The sequence below is a fragment of the Bufo bufo genome, chromosome 5, assembly GCF_905171765.1.
Source record: "Bufo bufo chromosome 5, aBufBuf1.1, whole genome shotgun sequence".
Lineage (NCBI taxonomy): Eukaryota > Metazoa > Chordata > Amphibia > Anura > Bufonidae > Bufo > Bufo bufo.
In genome coordinates this window covers 321,610,864-321,631,710 of record NC_053393.1, presented here as the reverse complement: position 1 = coordinate 321,631,710, position 20,847 = coordinate 321,610,864, and the positions used below count along the sequence as shown (strand labels likewise).

The 20,847-nt window shown below is 46.4% G+C and overlaps 1 protein-coding gene across 1 annotated transcript in view; it reads left to right on the top strand.

Annotated features, from left to right (window-relative positions):
- Window positions 1-20,847, top strand: part of LOC121001666 (glutamate decarboxylase 1-like) — a 233,528-nt gene that overhangs the window by 199,064 nt on the left and 13,617 nt on the right. The window contains exons 12-13 of the mRNA XM_040432840.1: window positions 8,591-8,740; window positions 15,047-15,154. Of these exons, the coding sequence (XP_040288774.1) occupies window positions 8,591-8,740; window positions 15,047-15,154 (258 nt within the window). The remainder of the gene's footprint in view (window positions 1-8,590; window positions 8,741-15,046; window positions 15,155-20,847) is intronic.

Here is a 20,847-nt window from a genome sequence, read left to right as displayed (position 1 = left end):
TAAAATGATCGGCCCTAAGGTATTAAGATAAATCAAAGTAGCTGCTTATTAGCAATCACACATAATGTTAACGCAAGTAAGAAACTTGGTGCATGGCGGCACTTGGAAAAGAAAACCTTGTTCCGACAGTTCTGTCGTCAGGATCCAGTGGGAAGCCAGTATCCAGGTAAGTACCAATCAATCCACTTAGAGGAGACTGTATGCTGCAATTCCTGTTGGGATTTGGGGTCTATTATATCCCTGATGTAACCCTGTGGTGGAATGGCCCTGGCCTCTAAATGTTGTTCTCCTCAGTTATTGTCTGGGACTGGGATTAGGATAGGGCTGTATTAGGGCCAGCGAACAGGGAAAGGTTCCGGACAAGGTCGCCCTTTTAAGGACTAGTGCCCTGTGGTGAGGCTGCTCCAACATCTAGAGGCTAGTGCCATTCCACCACAGGGTTACATCAGGGATATAATAGACCCCAAATCCCAACAGGCATTGCAGCATACAGTCTATAAGTGGATTGAATGGTACTTACCTGGATACTGGTTGCCCACTGGATCCTGACGACAGCGGTAGGAACAAGGTTTTATATACCAAGTGCTGCCGTGCACGAAGTTTCTTACTTGCGTTAACAATGTGTGATTGCTTATAAGCAGCTACTTTGATTTATCTTACTACCTTAGGGCCTATCATTTTAATATTGCTTTAAGTTATGTTTTAGTTCAATAATTGATCACGGTTTTCAGCGGTTTTTTGATCTTTTCAGTGACCTTACACATTGATATTGTGTTATCTTCCTTCCTGAGTTATTCTTGCAAATACTAACCAAATACTGAAAGTTTGAAGGTGGATACTCAAAATACTGAATCAATTTTTTTGGGCTGTTCTGATGGATCAGAAAAACGGAAAAATAGCAATGTGAACACAGCCTTACTGCTGACACCCTCTCATCCCTCATGGGGCTACTATTAGAATTTTGGGCCATGCTAATAAATTGGACCTGAAGCCAACACTGACCTGTAATGCTGCATTCACATTTCTGTTATTTGGTCTGTTATTTTAATCACTTACAGTATTGTGAGCCTAATTCAGGAGCCAAGCCTACACTCCGATTTAGGTATTATGAATAGACCTGCACCTGTTCTGTGGTTTTTGACCCACACCTGCTTTTGGCTGACAATAACTGATGAGAATAACTGACCAAATAAGTGAAGTGTCAACTAAGCCTAAGGGTACTTTCACACTAGCGTTATTCTTTTCCGGTATTGAGTTCCGTCCTAGGGGCTCAATACCGGAAAAATAGCTTGTTTTATCCTAATGCATTCTGAATGGAAAGCATTCCGTTCAGTATGCATCAGGATGTCTTCAGTTCAGTCCCTTCACGGTATTTGGCCGGAGAAAATACAGCAGCATGCTGCCGTATTTTCTCTGACCAAAATTCCGGAACACTTGCCGGAATGCTGTATCCGGCATTAATTCCCATTGAAATGTATTAATACTGGATCCGGTTCCAAGTGTTCTGGAAAACCGGATCTGGTTTCCCGGTCTGCGCATGATATCCGTTTGCATATGGATTTCCAGATCCGGTAGTTCCGGCAACGGAACTTCCTACCAGATCCTCACAACGCAAGTGTGAAAGTACCCTATTAGTGACACAGTCATTCTAAAGCTAACGGAAGGGATTCAAACAAATGTGTTTGCACTGCAACAACATGGATTAAAAGAACCTTTTTCTTTTCTCCACTACTATATTGGCGTTGCCCCCATGTCCTTCTTGTGTTTCACTAAAGTCATTGGGACACCCGGAGTATGCTTTTCTTTTGGTTTAGCTAGGAATGTTTGTGGCCTGCACAATGATGTGCATGTCCATATATGTGACCTGCCTTTCATTCTGACATACAAGAACTGTTTTGCTAGCAGAAAGTACTAGCTATACATTTTGCTGCAATGTACAGTGATGTACACTGAGATACATTCTCCCTAAAGTTTAATTGCAGGCCAGGGTAGACCTGACGTAATGCACTTCATTAATTCTTAAGCAGATTTTGGGGAGAAAATGGACAAAGCGACCAAATAAATTTTGAAAACTTGGCTCATCACTACTCACAATCACTGAACAGTGTCGGACTGGGGTGCCTAGGGCCCACCAGTAAAATGTATTTTGGAGGTCCACAAAACAGATACATTCATATATTACCTGCTCAAAGCAGCAAAATGCTACCAGATGATTGAATTAACAGCAATGGAGCGAGGCGCAGATATAGCGGAGTGCGCTTTGACTTGGGTGGAAGTCGTCAGGCTAGGAAGGGGTTAAGGTTTGAAGCTGGCTGAAGGGGAGGAGTGAGGTTTCGCGGGCAGTATATAGGGTTTGGGGGAGTGGCTTTGGTAAGCAGGGTCAGTGCAAGGAAGAGTGTTTGAGCAGCAGGATGTCGTCTCTGGAGGATCTTTTGGCAGCGGTCAGGGCGGCAGTTCAGGAACATGGAGCGGAGCGTCTGCATGAGACCATTCAGGCGGCTCTTGTCCCTTCGTCTATGGCGGTGTCGGCGGAGCGACCTTCCAGGGCCAGGAGGTCGGTTCCCCCGGATCGGCTGAGTCCGGAGTCTACCCCACGTGTGCGCCGGCGTCTACGGAGTCCCCCTGTGAACCCTCCGCTGCGGACTGTGGTGCCTGTTCCCAGCAGTGCACCCAGACGCAGCGGGAGGAATGCTTCTGTGCGTGGTGGAGCGGCGGGAGAGGGACGGGTTAACCCCGGTCCCGTCTCCCAGGCGACGAGAGGCAGAGAGCGCGGACGAGCGGTTGTCTCCCCTGGTGCGGTCCGGAGCGGTGAGCGAACCCTGGCGGCCTTACCTGAGGTTCGGAGGGGTAGTGCGGTCGGGCAGTCTGGCAGCCTGGGCCTTCCTGGGAGCAGGGCAGTGAGGTCTTCTGCGCCGCGGCCGGCGGCTTCCGGTCGGCGGCTGGAGCGCATGAGGACGGACGTGCACAGAGGAAGAGAGCGTAATGTGAGTGCGTCGCGGCCCCTGGTGGCGGGTCGGCGACATGGCAGCGCGGAATTGAACATGGGGGTTGCCTTGTCCCCGGATCTATCACTTCAGGATGCGGCTTTTGGCAATCCTGCTGGAGAATAGGTTATGATGGTGAGGATGGAGGAAGGAAGTGTGCGGCCATGTGCTGAGGCTGGTTCGGCGTATGAATTCCGGGATGACGGTCACTTGCATGAGCAGGGTGATGGGGAGCTGTCGCCATTGGAGGAAGGAGAGGTTGAGCCGGGTGAAGATTCGGCGGCAGGCGCCATGGATGTCCCTCAAAGGGAATTAGCCGTGCCGTGCTGTTCGACTACGCCACTGAGGATGTCTGGGAGGAGTTCCGCGGCTGCCGGTGATGTTGTCCGGGGACGGCCAGGTGAGAGACCGGTGGGTCAAAGTCATGTTGGGGGGGATGTGGGTGCTGTTGGTATTAATGTGGGGGGTTCTGATGCTTTGGTGCGGGAGGTATTGTCAGGTATGTTGTCTTTATTGTCGCGGTTAGGTTCCGGGCCTGCGGCGTCTCCAGTACCTGTCTGGGCTCCGGTACAGGTTTTAGAACAGGAGCAGAGTCCGGCGTTGGGGCCTGTTGGGGCAGGTGATGGCATTGGAGGGGGTACTCAGGCATCTGGGCCGGGAGCGGTCGCAAAGGATGTGGGTGATGGTGTTCGTTTGGCGGATGCGGCTAAAGGGGAGATTTATGTGTGTTTTGAGGGGCCGCTGGGGGCTCACTTGAAGCAGGAGATTAAAGATAAGATTTGGAGGGATGAATATGTGGAGATTTTTGCGTTAATTTGGATATGGGGAGGCTGGATGAGAGCAAGAAGGAGGAGGAAGAGTGGAGGAGGTACAGGCTGATTCCGCGTACCTTCCAGAATTGGCTTCAAGCTTTTGCAATTCTGGCTAGTGTAGTTGGGGAGAAGGCGCCTGAGCACTGCTCGGCTCTCTTCTGTTATATGGATGCTATCGGTGAGGCGCATCGGACTTATGGGGGTGTGTCGTGGCTTAGGTATGACGAGCAGTTCCGGCAGCGGAAGGCGGTCAGGCCTAGCATTCGTTGGGACCACAAAGATATTGGTCTGTGGATGCGATTGATGGCGGCACCGAAAGGGGGTCCTCAGCCCTTTCGTGGAGGGGCCAGGGGTGGCTCGGCCTCTGAGTCTTCTGGGGGTAGCAGGAGGGGTTGTTGTTGGCAGTACAATGAGGGATATTGCAGGTTCTTGTCCGACTGCCGGTACAAACATGAGTGTTCCGGGTGTGGCGGTTCCCATAGCTTTGTTCTGGTTCTGGCCAAGCTGCCAGTTCGGTTGATGTACTGCACCAAATTAATTAATGTACGTGCACGGAGAGATCAAATCTGAGACAACACACCTCACGGAGTTATAACAGGATCTCTGGTTTATTTCTGAAAACAGCAGACAATTCATAGGTTTTACGACAGGAAGAAGTGGGAGGGGGGGTGAAAGATAGAGTATATCTTTTCTATTGGCTACGAACACTATACTTTTCTGTAACCTTGACGGCCAGAGTAAATTCCTCCCCCCTCCCCCCTTGCTCGTGGGAGAAACCGTTACTTCTTTTTTTTTTGTAACTGCTTGCTTGAGCTGAACGGAAACCTCTTTGTAACTGCTTGCTTGAGCTGAACGGAAACCACAAAGAAACACATGATAAAACACAAAGTAAGATTCTAGTTTATAGGTGTTGGCTGAATGCCTGGCCGCCATCTTAGCTAAACATAGTCCTCAACAAGCAAGTATCCATTTTGTATTAATAGTCCATAACAGCTTGTCCCGGTGCTTCAAGCGGGGTAAGGGATCCGAGGTTGTGCAGAAGAGGGGTGACGCCGGTGAGGGTGGATGAGATGGAGCCTTATTTAAGGATGTACCCAAATAGGGAGGCGGCACAGTTGTTGTTGGGAGGTTTTACTGAGGGTTTTGTTATTCCATGCGGTTTGGCTGGTGTCAGTCGGGCTCTGCGGAATTTGTCTTCGGCATTGTGATATCCGGCTGTGGTGAGGGAGAAGATTGCTGGGGAGATTGCTGCTGGTAGGGTTGTAGGCCCCTTTGTGGAGTGTCCTTTGCCGGATTTGTGGGTTTCTCCTTTGGGTTTAGTTCCTAAGAAGGAGCCTAATAAGTTTTGGCTGATTCATCATTTGTCCTATCCGATTGGTGGGTCGGAGAATGATGGTATAGCGGATGAGTTGTGCTCAGTGTCGTACACATCGTTTGATGAGGCAGTGCGGTGGGTTCGACGTTTTGGGCAGGGCGCTCTACTTGCAAAAACGGACATTGAGGCCGCCTTTCGGTTGTTGCCTATTCACCCTGATAGCTTGCATTTATTGGGTTTTCAGTGGGATGGCTGTTATTACGTTGATTGTTGTTTGCCGATGGGTTGTGCGATTTCGTGCTCCTTGTTTGAGTCGTTTAGTTCTTTTTTGGAATGGGTGATAAAGAAGGAAGCGAGTTGGAGTTCGGTATTGCATTACTTAGATGATTTTCTGTTTTTGGGTCCGGCTGGATCTAGGGTGTGTTCTGTTTTGTTACATACCATGGAGAGGGTGGCGGCTCGTTTTGGTATTCCGTTGGCGGCTGATAAGACGGAGGGCCCTTCCACGGTTATAAAGTTTTTGGGGATCGAGATTGACAGTGTGGCCATGGAGTGTCGTCTGCCTGTTGATAAGGTGTCTGATCTGTTGAATGAAGTGTTATTTTTGCGGAGGGCGAAGAAAGTTCAGCTAAAACGGGTGCAGTCGGTTTTAGGTAAATTGAACTTCGCTTGTCGTATCTTGCCAATGGGGAGGGTGTTTTGTCGTCGCTTGGCCCTGGCGACTGTGGGCGTTGCTGCACCTTTTCATTATTTGCGTTTGCCGACTGCGGTGAAGGAGGATTTAGTGGTGTGGGAGAATTTTTTGTCTGAATATAATGGTCGGTCTGTGTGGATGGAGGCGGTGGTTGATAGTGTTGATTTGGAATTGTTCTCTGACGCGTCTGGTTCTTTTGGCTATGGGGTTTTTTGTATGGGTCAGTGGAATGCGGGCGCTTGGCCGGTGGAATGGAAGCAGGCCGGTTTCCTTACTAATTTGGTATTGTTGGAGCTTTTTCCTATTGTTTTGGCTACTGAGTTGTGGGGGGACTTGCTTAGGAATCGGCGGGTTCGTTTCTACTGTGATAACATGGGTGTGGTTCAGGCAATTAACAGCCAGACGGCGAATTCGTCTCCGGTTTTGAATTTGCTGCGACATCTGGTTTTACGGGGTTTGCAGTTGAATGCATGTTTTGTTGCGGTGCATGTGCCGGGAGTGGATAACTCACTTGCCGATTCCCTTTCTCGCTTTCAGTGGGATCGTTTTTGCGGCCTGGCGCCAGGTGCCGAGGTCAAGGTGTTGCCCTGCCCCCAGTGCCTCTGGAGCATGGCCTTGGGGTGTCGGCGGACCTGATTAGACAGTCTCTGAGTAGAGGTACGTGGTTGGCCTATTCTTCAGTGTGGGTGTTGTGGGAGGAATTGATTGAACAGATGGGTGGTTGCAGTTCTTTGGAAGAATTTAGGATGTTGTTGATATTTTGGGTGGGTCAGTTTTATGCAGAAGGTTTGTCGTTTTCGGTGGCGTCAAAGAGGGTAGCGGCTGTTGCTTTCTGGTTGCGCCTGAGGGGCTTGGCTGATGTGTCTAGGTGTTTCATGGTGCGGCAGGCCTTGAAGGGTTACCGTCGTAGTGTGGTACGGAAGGATACTAGGAGGCCGGTTTCCTTTGCGGTGTTACAAATGCTGTGGAAGGAAGCTCGGTTGGTTTGTAAATCAGCGTACGAAGTGTGTCTTTTTAGGGCGGCCTTTGTATTGGCTTTTTTCAGGGCTTTTCGGATCTCTGAGTTGGTGGCGGCAAGTCGCACGAGTGGGGGCGGTTTGTTGTGGGAGGACGTTGTGCTGGTGGATGGTACTTTGAGATGTCTGCTGCGCAAGTCAAAAACAGATCAGGTGGGTAAGGGTGTGGTTGTATGGCTTAGGCCGCTTGCAGAGTCGGTTGTGTGCCCAGTGCGTTGTGTCAGGGAATTTTTGGCATTGCGTCCGGGTGGCTCGGGTGCTTTGCTGGTTCATGTGGATGGTTCGTGTTTGTCTCGGTTCCAGTTTGTGGCTGTTTTTAGGAAATGTTTGTCGGCAGCGGGTCTTCCGGCGAAGGAATTTGCATCACACTCATTCAGGATTGGGGCCGCGACTGAGGCTTCCAGGTGGGGGCTTGGAGAGGAGGTTATAAAACGTATAGGGCGGTGGGAGTCTGATTGTTTTCGGTCATATGTTAGGCCTCATCTCTTGTAGTGTGTGGGGATGAATTTTTTCATGATTAATGTGTGGGGATCGGAATTGGCAGTGACGGTTGTTTTATTTGACTTTGTTTGTTTTTGCAGGGGCGGCACCTTGTCTTGCGTGGATTTTTGGGCATTCATATGTCTACTGGGGGGCTTTGCGAGCTGATGTTCGGCGGAACAGCCGTCAATTGGGTTTTTCGATGGAGGAGCTGCAAGTCCGGTGGATTGGTGTGAGGGGGCTTCTCTGGGGGCGGGTTTTGCCTGAAATTCATACGAATGTTCTGTTAGATCGTTCGCCCGACATTTTGGTTTTGCATGTGGGTGGCAATGATTTGGGAGTACGTCGGTCGTGGGATGTGATTAGGGACATCAAGTTGGATGTATTATGTTAGGTGTCGGATTTCCCGGGCTTGCTGTTGGTATGGTCGGAGGTAGTTGCGAGGAGCAGTTGGCGTTTTGCAAGGTCGGTGGAACGAATCAATAAAGCTCGGGCGAAGTTAAACAAGGAGGTGGGGCATTTTGTTCGCAGACAAGGTGGAGTGGTGGTTCGTCATCAGGAATTGGAGGCGGCGTCGCCTCAATTCTTGAGATCTGATGGTGTTCATCTGATGTAGGGATTGATATGTGGGCCTTGGGTATCCAGGAGGGGCTGGAGACGGCTCTGAGGGTGTGGCAGGACGCCCACAGGTGAGGTGTCACCGGTGGTCTTCTGGTGGCCGATGGATATTAGATCCTGGGGGAGCAATACAATGGTTTAAGAGATGCAGGACATGTTGGAGCCTGTATCTCATGTGGTTTGTGAATGCTGAGGATGGGGCTCCTGTTTGGGCTAAAAGGTCTACAGGAGGAGATACTTGGATACTTCAAGGATTTGGTGCCCTTGGGTCGGTGAGTGCGGCCAAGGGTAATCTTGAAGTATAAGGAGAGATGGTTACGGAAGATACCACTTGTTTGGGTTGCCCTCCAGGATCCTTGTTACGGTACAGTGGTTCATAATGTTGAAGGATGTATTAAAGTGATTATTGTTATATGTTATTTGTGTGTACAATAAAGTTGGCCGTAATGGTCATTTTACCAAGCAAGAAGGTGTCAGAGTGGTTATTGGTAAGAAAAATGGGTTTTAGTGAATATAGCCTGAGGAGAAATCTTCCATCCTTGAAGTCAATGGGGGTCCCCGCAGCAACTTTTTAGAAGGTAAGTCCTAATAAGAACTACAGCTTTTCACATCTGTGTGTTTTTTGTTTTTGTTTTTGTCCCCAAATAGCTTGGTTTTCTTTCTCTTTTCAGGGACTCTTGCAAGCTTGCAATGAGTTGTGTGCCAATTACCTTTTTCAACCAGACAAACAATATGATGTAAGCTATGATACAGGAGACAAGACCATCCAGTGTGGCAGACACGTGGATGCTTTTAAACTTTGGCTCATGTGGAAAGCAAAGGTAAGTTATCTTCTTTTAGGCCTCTTTCACACGACCGTATGGCTTTTTCAGTGTTTTGCATCAGTTTTTTCACGGATCCGTTGTTTCTGTTTCGTTTTGCCGTGCCATTTTTCCATATCGCATATACAGTATACAGTAATTAAATTGAAAAAAATTGGGCTGGGCATAAAATTTTCAATAGATGGTAATGCAAAAACTGAACGGATACGAAAGACATACGGATGCATTTCCGTATGTGTTCAGTTTTTTTTGCGGACCCATTGCATTGAATGGAGCCACGGATTGTGATTTGCGGGCAATAGTAGGACATGTTCTATCTTTCAATGGAACGGAAATACGGCATATGGAGTACATTCAGTTTTTTTTGCGGAACCATTGAAATGAATGGTTCCGTATATGGACCGCATACGAAACGCAAAAACCGGCCCATAAAAAAAAAACCTGTCGTGTGAAAGAGGCCTTAACCACCTCCGGACCGCCTAACGCAGGATCGCGTTCCGGAGGTGGCAGCCCTGCGCAGAGTCACGCATATATGCGTCATCTCGCGATGGCCGAGATTTCCTGTGAACGCGCGCACACAGGCGCGCGCGCTCACAGGAACGGAAGGTAAGAGAGTTGATCTCCAGCCTGCCAGCGGCGATCGTTCGCTGGCAGGCTGGAGATGTGTTTTTTTTAACCCCTAACAGGTATATTAGATGCTGTTTTGATAACAGCGTCTAATATACCTGCTACCTGGTCCTCTGGTGGTCCCCTTTGTTTGGATCGACCACCAGAGGACACAGGTAGCTCAGTAAAGTAGCACCAAGCACCACTACACTACACCCCCCCCCCGTCACTTATTAACCCCTTATTAGCCCCTGATCACCCCTGATCACCCCATATAGACTCCCTGATCACCCCCCTGTCATTGATTACCCCCCTGTCATTGATTACCCCCCTGTCATTGATCAACCCCCTGTAAAGCTCCATTCAGACGTCCGCATGATTTTTACGGATCCACTGATAGATGGATCGGATCCGCAAAACGCATCCGGACGTCTGAATGAAGCCTTACAGGGGCATGATCAATGACTGTGGTTATCACCCCATATAGACTCCCTGATCACCCCCCTGTCATTGATTACCCCCCTGTAAAGCTCCATTCAGATGTCCGCATGATTTTTACGGATGCACTGATAGATGGATCGGATCCGCAAAACGCATCCGGACGTCTGAATGAAGCCTTACAGGGGCATGATCAATGACTGTGGTTATCACCCCATATAGACTCCCTGATCACCCCCCTGTCATTGATTACCCCCCAGTAAAGCTCCATTCAGATGTCCGCATGATTTTTACGGATGCACTGATAGATGGATCGGATCCGCAAAACGCATCCGGACGTCTGAATGAAGCCTTACAGGGGCATGATCAATGACTGTGGTTATCACCCCATATAGACTCCCTGATCACCCCCCTGTCATTGATCACCCCCCCTGTCATTGATTACCCCCCTGTAAAGCTCCATTCAGATGTCCGCATGATTTTTACGGATGCACTGATAGATGGATCGGATCCGCAAAACGCATACGGACGTCTGAATGAAGCCTTACACGGGCGTGATCAATGACTGTGGTTATCACCCCATATAGACTCCCTGATCACCCCCCTGTCATTGATCACCCCCCTGTCATTGATCACCCTCTGTAAGGCTCCATTCAGACATTTTTTTGGCCCAAGTTAGCGGAATTATTTTTTTTTTTTCTTACAAAGTCTCATATTCCACTAACTTGTGTCAAAAAATAAAATCTCACATGAACTCATCATACCCCTCACGGAATCCAAATGCGTAAATTTTTTTAGACATTTAGATTCCAGACTTCTTCTCACGCTTTAGGGCCCCTAGAATGCCAGGGCAGTATAAATACCCCACATGTGACCCCATTTCGGAAAGAAGACACCCCCAGGTATTCTGTGAGGGGCATATTGAGTCCATGAAAGATTGAAATTTTTGTCCCAAGTTAGCGGAACGGGAGACTTTGTGAGAAAAAAATTAAAAATATCAATTTCCGCTAACTTGTGCCAAAAATTTTTTTTTCTATGAACTCGCCATGCCCCTCATTGAATACCTTGGGGTCACATGTGGGGTATTTATACTGCCCTGGCATTCTAGGGGCCCCAAAGCGTGAGAAGAAGTCTGGTATCCAAATGTCTAAAAATGCCCTCCTAAAAGGAATTTGGGCACCTTTGCGCATCTAGGCTGCAAAAAAGTGTCACACATCTGGTATCGCCGTACTCAGGAGAAGTTGGGGAATGTGTTTTGGGGTGTCATTTTACATATACCCATGCTGGGTGAGATAAATATCTTGGTCAAATGCCAACTTTGTATAAAAAAATGGGAAAAGTTGTCTTTTGCCAAGATATTTCTCTCACCCAGCAAGGGTATATGTAAAATGACACCCCAAAACACATTCCCCAACTTCTTCTGAATACGGCGATGCCACATGTGTGACACTTTTTTGCAGCCTAGGTGGGCAAAGGGGCCCATATTCCTTTTAGGAGGGCATTTTTAGACATTTGGATACCAGACTTCTTCTCACGCTTTGGGGCCCCTAGAATGCCAGGGCAGTATAAATACCCCACATGTGACCCCAAGGTATTCAATGAGGGGCATGGCGAGTTCATAGAAAAAAAATTTTTTGGCACAAGTTAGCGGAAATTGATATTTTTAATTTTTTTCTCACAAAGTCTCCCGTTCCGCTAACTTGGGACAAAAATTTCAATCTTTCATGGACTCAATATGCCCCTCACAGAATACCTGGGGGTGTCTTCTTTCCGAAATGGGGTCCCATTTTGGAAAGAAGAGACCCCAAGGTATTCGCTGATGGGCATAGTGAGTTCATGGAAGTTTTTATTTTTTGTCACAAGTTAGTGGAATATGAGACTTTGTATGAAAAAAATAAAAAAATAAAAAATCATCATTTTCCACTAACTTGTGACAAAAAATAAAAAATTCTAGGAACTTGCCATGCCCCTCACGGAATACCTTGGGGTGTTTTCTTTCCAAAATGGGGTCACTTGTGGGGTAGTTATACTGCCCTGGCATTCTAGGGGCCCAAATGTGTGGTAAGGAGTTTGAAATCAAATTCTGTAAAAAATGACCTGTGAAATCCGAAAGGTGCTCTTTGGAATATGGGCCCCTTTGCCCACCTAGGCTGCAAAAAAGTGTCACACATCTGGTATCTCCGTACTCAGGAGAAGTTGGGGAATGTGTTTTGGGGTGTCATTTTACATATACCCATGCTGGGTGAGATAAATATCTTGGCAAAAGACAACTTTTCCCATTTTTTTTATACAAAGTTGGCATTTGACCAAGATATTTATCTCACCCAGCATGGGTATATGTAAAAAGACACCCCAAAACACATTCCTCAACTTCTCCTGAATACAGAGATACCAGATGTGTGACACTTTTTTGCAGCCTAGGTGGGCAAAGGGGCCCATATTCCAAAGAGCACCTTTCGGATTTCACTGGTCATTTTTTGCAGAATTTGATTTCAAACTCCTTACCACACATTTGGGCCCCTAGAATGCCAGGGCAGTATAACTACCCCACAAGTGACCCCATTTTGGAAAGAAGAGACCCAAAGGTATTCGCTGATGGGCATAGTGAGTTCATAGAACTTTTTATTTTTTGTCACAAGTTAGTGGAATATGAGACTTTGTAAGAAAAAAATATCATCATTTTCCGCTAACTTGTGACAAAAAATAAAAAGTTCTATGAACTCACTATGCCCATCAGCGAATACCTTAGGGTGTGTACTTTCCTAAATGGGGTCATTTGTGGGGTGTTTGTACTGTCTGGGCATTGTAGAACCTCAGGAAACATGACAGGTGCTCAAAGTCAGAGCTGCTTCAAAAAGCGGAAATTCACATTTTTGTACCATAGTTTGTAAACGCTATAACTTTTACCCAAACCATTTTTTTTTTTACCCAAACATTTTTTTTTTATCAAAGACATGTAGAACAATAAATTTAGAGCAAAATTTATATATGGATGTATTTTTTTTTTGCAAAATTTTACAACTGAAAGTGAAAAATGTCATTTTTTTGCAAAAAAATCGTTAAATTTCGATTAATAACAAAAAAAGTAAAAATGTCAGCAGCAATGAAATACCACCAAATGAAAGCTCTATTAGTGAGAAGAAAAGGAGGTAAAATTCATTTGGGTGGTAAGTTGCATGACCGAGCAATAAATGGTGAAAGTAGTGTAGGTCAGAAGTGTAAAAAGTGGCCTGGTCTTTCAGGGTGTTTAAGCACTGGGGGCTGAAGTGGTTAAGGAAAGATTAGCTCTGTATTGACATGTAACCTGAGGGTTGCAGCATAGAAGGCCTAGTTCGTAGGAAAGGGTCATGTATGATGTAAAACCATTGGTATGTGTGTAAATTATAATCTTTCACAAATATGTTGTATTATAGAGCAGTGGTGGCTAACCGCTGGCACTTCAGCCAGTGTCATAGCGTGGGTTACCAGCACCCACGCCCCTTTTTTACAGATAATGTAGTAGATATCACCTGCAGTCCTATGTAACACCACAGATAACACAGTGATAACTCTCTGAGTACAGGTAATGTAGTAGATGGGTGTGAGCCACCAGAATTCAGAACACGCACAGTGTGACCTGAAGTCTGGGGCCAGGCTGCTACAGTGTGGGCCAAATTCTATATCCACCCTCCCATCACTACAGAATATACAGGGTAATACAGCGCACATACCTCTTACATCCAGTAATGTCTCCTTTTGATGTCTCCTCATCTTCTCCTTTCAGACCAGACCACCATTTTTCAGCCATTTCTTGTCTCTGCAGTTTTACAAAAAAAAAATCTTGGCTTACTACTTTTCCATCATCCTCCCATCTTCTGGACAAATCATCCTACCTTCCCCAAGACGCTGCCTGCCGTGCTCCCCAATATTTATACTTCAGAAACAGATAAACCCCCTGGTAATAGTAGTACCATGCAGATCGTGCCCTTTAATAATTATTGGCACACAGTGCCCTAAAATGACTGCACCCAGCAAATAGTGCCCCTGACACTAATAGTGTAAACATAACATTCCCCAAATATAATTGTGGTAAGCTGATACTCTGCCGAGGTGCCCCCACAGTAATGGTGCTCCCAAAAGTCCCACCAATAGAAATAATTCTCTGCTAGAGCACACATGGTAGTAATAATGCTCCCATAGTGCCCATACTAGTAATAATGTTTCCCCTAGCACCCAGTAATAATAAAGCCCACCATAATGCCCCCAGTAGTAATTATTCTCCTTATAATGTGACAGTGCAAAAAATACCCCCTTTTAATGCCCCCAGTTGAGCCAATGTCCCCCATAGTGCCCCCATAATGTGCCAGTATAAAATACCCCCATAGTGCCCCCCAATAATGTGCCAGTAAGAAGTTCCCCAATAATGTGCTAGTAAAAAGTTCCCCCACAGTGCCCCCCAATCATGTGCCAGTGAGAAGTGCCTCCCATAAATGCCCCCCCCCCCCCCATCATGTGACAGTAGCCAGTATTGTACAAAAAAATAAACACTTATACTTACCTCCATGGCAGCGATGCAATGCAGGCCTCTTCCGGCCTGTGTCCTGCGCTGTACGGATCAGGCGGCGCGATTACATCATCGTGCTGCCTGCATCGGCCTCTGATAGGCTGCAGGCACTGGGGAAGGGAGTTGCCTCTCTGTCCTTTACCCCGCAGCACATCCATCTGTATCGCTGTCCTGAGGATGGCGATACAGATGACTATGGGGGTGAGCTCTTCCACAATGGAAGTGCTCATCTCCCTGTGACCTGCTGCCGCCCCCCCCCCCACTTGTGAGCAGGGCTGTGCCGCCTGGGGCAATCGCCTCACTTTGCCTAATTAGCGGTGCGGCCCGGCTGGCACCCCCTAAAATTTTACGCCCAGGACAACGGTCCCCCTGCCCCCCTTCCCAGGCTACGCCACTGACTCCAACTGTGCGGTTAAAATAAGACTCCCAGCATGCTCCATTCATTTCTCTGGAATTGTGAGAACAGTCAAGGAAGTCTACATCTTGGGAGTTGTAGTTTTACCACAGCTAGAATGCCGGAAGTTGGCAATCACAGGTATAGAGTATACATTAGCCCAATGGCCCTGTAAGATTCAGACCCACTTAGTTCTGCTGGTCCAGCCATATTGTCCCTTTTGAAATGGGACATCTCTTATATTAAGGTTTAAGGAAAAAAAAAAATATATATATAAATATATATTTATAGAGGGAGAATTTATATTATTATTTTTTTTTTATAGGGAACACGTGGCTTTGAGCTCCAAATTGACAGCTGTCTGGAAAATGCAGAATACCTGTACAAGAAGCTAAAATCTAGAAATAACTTTGAATTAGTCTTCCAGGATGAAGTAAGTCTTAGCCAATCAACCCAAGCTAAGATCATAAAATGGCAATTCAGAGTTTAGCTACAAATTCTCCTGAAAGTATTTTTTATTTTATTTTATTTTATTTTTTTCCAGCCATCTGCATAGGAGGAAGAAAATAAAAGTCCACACTTATGATCATGTATGAATAAGGGAACTAAGCACCTATAGAACTTGTTGGGACAACTTGAGTCTGGCCCTTGCTTTCGACTATGCTCACTTTCTATTTATTAAACCCAAAAATATTAACCATCTATCACAATTACAACATCAATGTTATTGTTGACAAAGAATAAATTACCTGCTAGAATTTGGACTAAAAAATTATGTAAACCAAATTTACCAGGTAATTCAGATAATTGGCTAAAGGAAGACCTTTTAATGTGCCAAATTGATTTGTGGCAATGCCTAGACTGTACATTAATCAGCCCACTCTCTACTCTTAGGCTGGTTTCACACAGGCGTTGTGGGAAAATGTGCGGGTGCGTTGCGGGAACACCCGCGATTTTTCCGCGCGAGTGCAAAACATTGTAATGCATTTTGCACGCGCGTGAGAAAAATCGTGCATGTTTGGTACCCAAACCCGAACTTCTTCACAGAAGTTCGGGCTTGGGATCGGTGTTCTGTAGATTGTATTATTTTCCCTTATAACATGGTTATAAGGGAAAATAATAGCATTCTGAATATAGAATGCAAAGTAAAACAGCGCTGGAGGGGTTAAAAAATAATAATAATAATAATTTAACTCACCTTAGTCCACTTGATCGCGGCATCTACTTCTGTCTCCTTTGTTGAATAGGACCTGTGTTGAGCATTAAATACAGTTACAGGACCTTTGATGACATCACTCCGGTCATCACATGATCCATCACCATGGTAAAAGATCATGTGACGTACCATGTGATGACCGGAGTGACGTCATCAAAGGTCCTGTAACTGTATTTAATGCTCACCACAGGTCCTATTCAACAAAGGAGACACAAGGAGATGCCGGGCTACGCGATCAAGTGGACTAAGGTGAGTAAAATTTTTATTTTTTATTTTTTTAACCCCTCCAGCCCTATTTTACTTTGCATTCTGTATTCAGAATGCTATTATTTTCCCTTATAACCATGTTATAAGGGAAAATAATAATGATCGGGTCTCCATCCCGATTGTCTCCTAGCAACCATGCGTGAAAATCGCACCGCATCCGCACTTGCTTGCGGATGCTTGCGATTTTCACGCAACCCTATTCACTTCTATGGGGCCTGCGTTGCGTGAAAAACGCAGAATATAGAGCATGCTGCGATTTTCACGCAATGCATAAGTGATGCGTGAAAATCACCGCTCATCTGAACAGCCCCATAGAAATGAATGGGTCGGTATTCAGTGCGGGTGCAATGCGTTCACCTCACGCATCGCATCCGCGCAGAATACTCGCCGGTGTGAAAGAGCCCTTAATGTTTTCTGTGTTTCACATGGAATAGTATTGATATTTAAACTTGTAACTAGAGTTGAGCGAATTTCTCGAATTTAGTTCAGTGTCAGATTTGTTAATTTTTTTAAAATTTGATGTATGTCCAAATTGATTCTAACTAGAGATGAGTGAACCACTCGCTTTGTTTTGGGTCTGGTTTGCCAAATTTTTATAAAAGTTTGGCTTAGACCCGAACCGATTTGGGCCAAGACAAAGTTTCTCCAATTTCCCTGGAAGTTGAGATATATATATATATATATATATATATATATATATATATATATATATACACAGTACAGACCAAAAGTTTGGACACCTTCTCTTTCAAAGAGTTTTCTTTATTTTCATGACTATGAAGGCATCAAAACTATGAATTAACACATGTGGAATTATATACATAACAAACAAGTGTGAAACAACTGAAAATATGTCATATTCTAGGTTCTTCAAAGTAGCCACCTTTTGCTTTGATTACTGCTTTGCACACTCTTGGCATTCTCTTGATGAGCTTCAAGAGGTAGTCCCCTGAAATGGTCTTCCAACAGTCTTGAAGGAGTTCCCAGAGATGCTTAGCACTTGTTGGCCCTTTTGCCTTCACTCTGCGGTCCAGCTCACCCCAAACCATCTCGATTGGGTTCAGGTCCGGTGACTGTGGAGGCCAGGTCATCTGGCGGAGCACCCCATCACTCTCCTTCATGGTCAAATAGCCCTTACTTTCAAAGTTTTCCCAATTTTTCGGCTGACTGACTGACCTTCATTTCTTAAAGTAATGATGGCCTCTCGTTTTTCTTTACTTAGCTGCTTTTTTCTTGCCATAATACCAATTCTAGCAGTCTATTCAGTAGGACTATCAGCTGTGTATCCACCTGACTTCTCCTCAACGCCACTGATGGTCCCAACCCCATTTTATAAGGCAAGAAATCACAATTATTAAACCTGACAGGGCACACCTGTGAAGTGAAAACCATTTCAGGGGACTACCTCTTGAAGCTCATCAAGAGAATGCCAAGTGTGTGCAAAGCAGTAATCAAAGCAAAAGGTGACTACTTTGAAGAACCTAGAATATGACGTATTTTCAGTTGTTTCACACTTGTTTGTTATGTAGAGAAGGTGTGTCCAAACTTTTGGTCTGTACTGTGTATGTGTGTATATATATATATATATATATATATATATATATATATATATATATATTCCCCTCTAGGCACCTACGACTTGATATATCTTTTTGTTAGTTTTTTTTACTTAATGGAGACATCAGCAGCAGTCGTACAGAATGTGATGGTAGGCACCGCCAGCAAGGCTAGATCTATTTATCAGAATCAGCCGGAGGACTGTGAAAATCCTCTCAAATCCATGTGAATTACAGCGAGGTGGCACGTTACAGATTAAGCAGTGTAGCGGCAGTCCATTCTGACCCTGCAGGTCCACGGGAGCATTCCTCATCACGAACAGTGGCTGAAGTTCTTGGACAGTCTCGTGGACTTTGCCACCACCTTGCACAAGCCTGTGTGCGTCCACACATGGTGCACGTGTTATTTCGCCCAGGTTCAGCCGGCCAGGATGTTGCAGCCATTTTCGCTGATCACTTTGCCCAGTTGGAGTTGGTGAGGTGACCGCCAGTGGGATGTTTGCTGTGGAACTCTCATGCGCATACACGGTGATAGTGTAGCCCTAAACTTACCAGACCCACTATCTCTACGTACTTGCACGGTAACCCTACTCTGTGACCCCACAACTAGTTGACGGTCCCTATACTCCATAAGTGATGGAGTAACACAAACCAAAAACAGTAGTTGTACGGTAATTCCAATAACACCAGAAGAAAATGAGGAAGCCAGACATGTTAGTCAAAACTAGGAGCGCAAATAGAAAATCTAATCGCCAGAAGCCAGAAAATGTAGTCGCAATACCAGATCCTGTAGTTCAGTCAAAGGGAATGTAATACCAAAGGTAACAATGGGGGGAACAAGAGGAACAAATTCACCGGCATCTGAAATCTTCAGATGCCGACCTTTTTACTGAACATAGTTAGTCAGGTCCATAAATATCGGGACATCGACACAATTCTAACATTTTTGACTCTATACACCACCACAATGGATTTGAAATGAAACCAACAAGATGTGCTTTAACTGCAGACTGTCAGCTTTAATTTGAGGGTATTTACATCAAAATCAGGTGAACGGTGTAGGAATTACAACAGTTTGCATATGTGCCTTCCACTTGTTAAGGGACCAAAAGTAATAGGACAATTGGCTTCTCAGCTGTTACATGGCCAGGTGTGTCTTATTCTCTCATTATCCCATTTACAATGAGCAGATAAAAGGTCCAGAGTTCATTTCAAGTGTGCTATTTGCATTTGGAATTTGTTGCTGTCAACACTCAAGATGAGATCCAAAGAGCTGTCACGATCAGTGAAGCAAGCCATTATTAAGCTAAAAAAACAAAACAAACCCATCAGATAAATAGCAAAAACATTAGGCAACTGTTTGGAACATTCTTAAAATGAAGGAATGCACCGGCGAGCTCAGCAACACCAAAAGACCCGGAAGACCACGGAAAACAACTGTGGTGGATGACTGAATAATTCTTTCCCTGGTGAAGAAAACATCCCTCACAACAGTTGGCCAGATCAAGAACACTCTCCAGGCCTCATGCACACGACCGTATTTTTTTGCGGTCCGCAAAAACGGGTTCCGTTTTTCCGTGATCCGTGACCGTTTTTTCGTCCATGGGTCTTCCTTGATTTTTGGAGGATCCACGGACATGAAAAAAAAGTCGTTTTGGTGTCCGCCTGGCCGTGCGGAGCCAAACGGATCCGTCCTGAATTACAATGTAAGTCAATGGGGACGGATCCGTTTGACGTTGACACAGTATGGTGCAATTTCCCCCATTGACTTTCAATGTAAAGTCAGGAGTTAATATACTATCGGAGTTTTCTCCAATCCGATGGTATATTTTAACTTGAAGCGTCCCCATCACCATGGGAACGCCTCTACGTTAGAATATACTGTCGGATATGAGTTAGATCTGAAACTCAAATCCGACAGTATATTCTAACACAGAGGCGTTCCCATGGTGATGGGGACGCTTCAGGTTAGAATACACTAAAAGAACTGTGTACATGACTGCCCCCTGCTGCCTGATAGGTGCTGCGAGGCAGCAGGGGGCAGCCCCCCCCCTGTAGTTAACACATTGGTGGCCAGTGCGGCCGCCCCCCCCCCTGTAGTTAACTCATTGGTGGCCAGTGGGCCCCCCCCCCTCCCCTGTAGTTAACTCATTGGTGGCCAGTGGGCCCCCCTCCCTCCCCTGTAGTTAACTCATTGGTGGCCAGTGGGCCCCCCCCTCCCCTGTAGTTAACTCATTGGTGGCCAGTGGGCCCCCCTCCCTCCCCTGTAGTTAACTCATTGGTGGCCAGTGGGCCCCCCCTCCCTCCGCTGTAGTTAACTCGTTGGTGGCCAGTGGGCCCTCTCCCCTCCCTCCCCCTCCTAATTAAAATCTCCCCCCCTATCATTGGTGGCAGCGGAGAGTTCCGATCGGAGTCCCAGTTTAATCGCTGGGGCTCCGATCGGTAACCATGGCAACCAGGACGCTACTGCAGTCCCGGTTGCCATGGTTACTTGGCAATTTGTAGAACCATTATACTTACCTGCGAGCTCCGATGTCTGCGTCCGGCCGGGAGCTCCTCCTACTGGTAAGTGACGCATTGCTTAATGACCTGTCACTTACCAGTAGGAGGAGCTCCCGGCTGGACGCAGACATCGGAGCTCGCAGGTAAGTATAATGGTTCTACAAATTGCAAAGTAACCATGGCAACCGGGACTGCAGTAGCGTCCTGGTTGCCATGGTTACCGATCGGAGCCACAGCGATTAAACTGGGACTCCGATCGGAACTCTCCGCTACCACCAATGATAGGGGGGGAGATTTTAATTAGGAGGGGGAGGGAGGGGAGAGGGCCCACTGGCCACCAACGAGTTAACTACAGGGGAGGGAGGGGGGCCGGCCGCACTGGCCACCAATGAGTTAACTACAGGGGAGGGGGGGGGGGCGGCCAGACTGGCCACCAATGTGTTAACTACAGGGGGGGGCTGCCCCCTGCTGCCTGGCAGCACTTGACAGGCAGCAGGGGGCAGTCATGTACACAGTTCTTTTAGTATATTCTAACCTGAAGCGTCCCCATCACCATGGGAACGCCTCTGTGTTAGAATATACTGT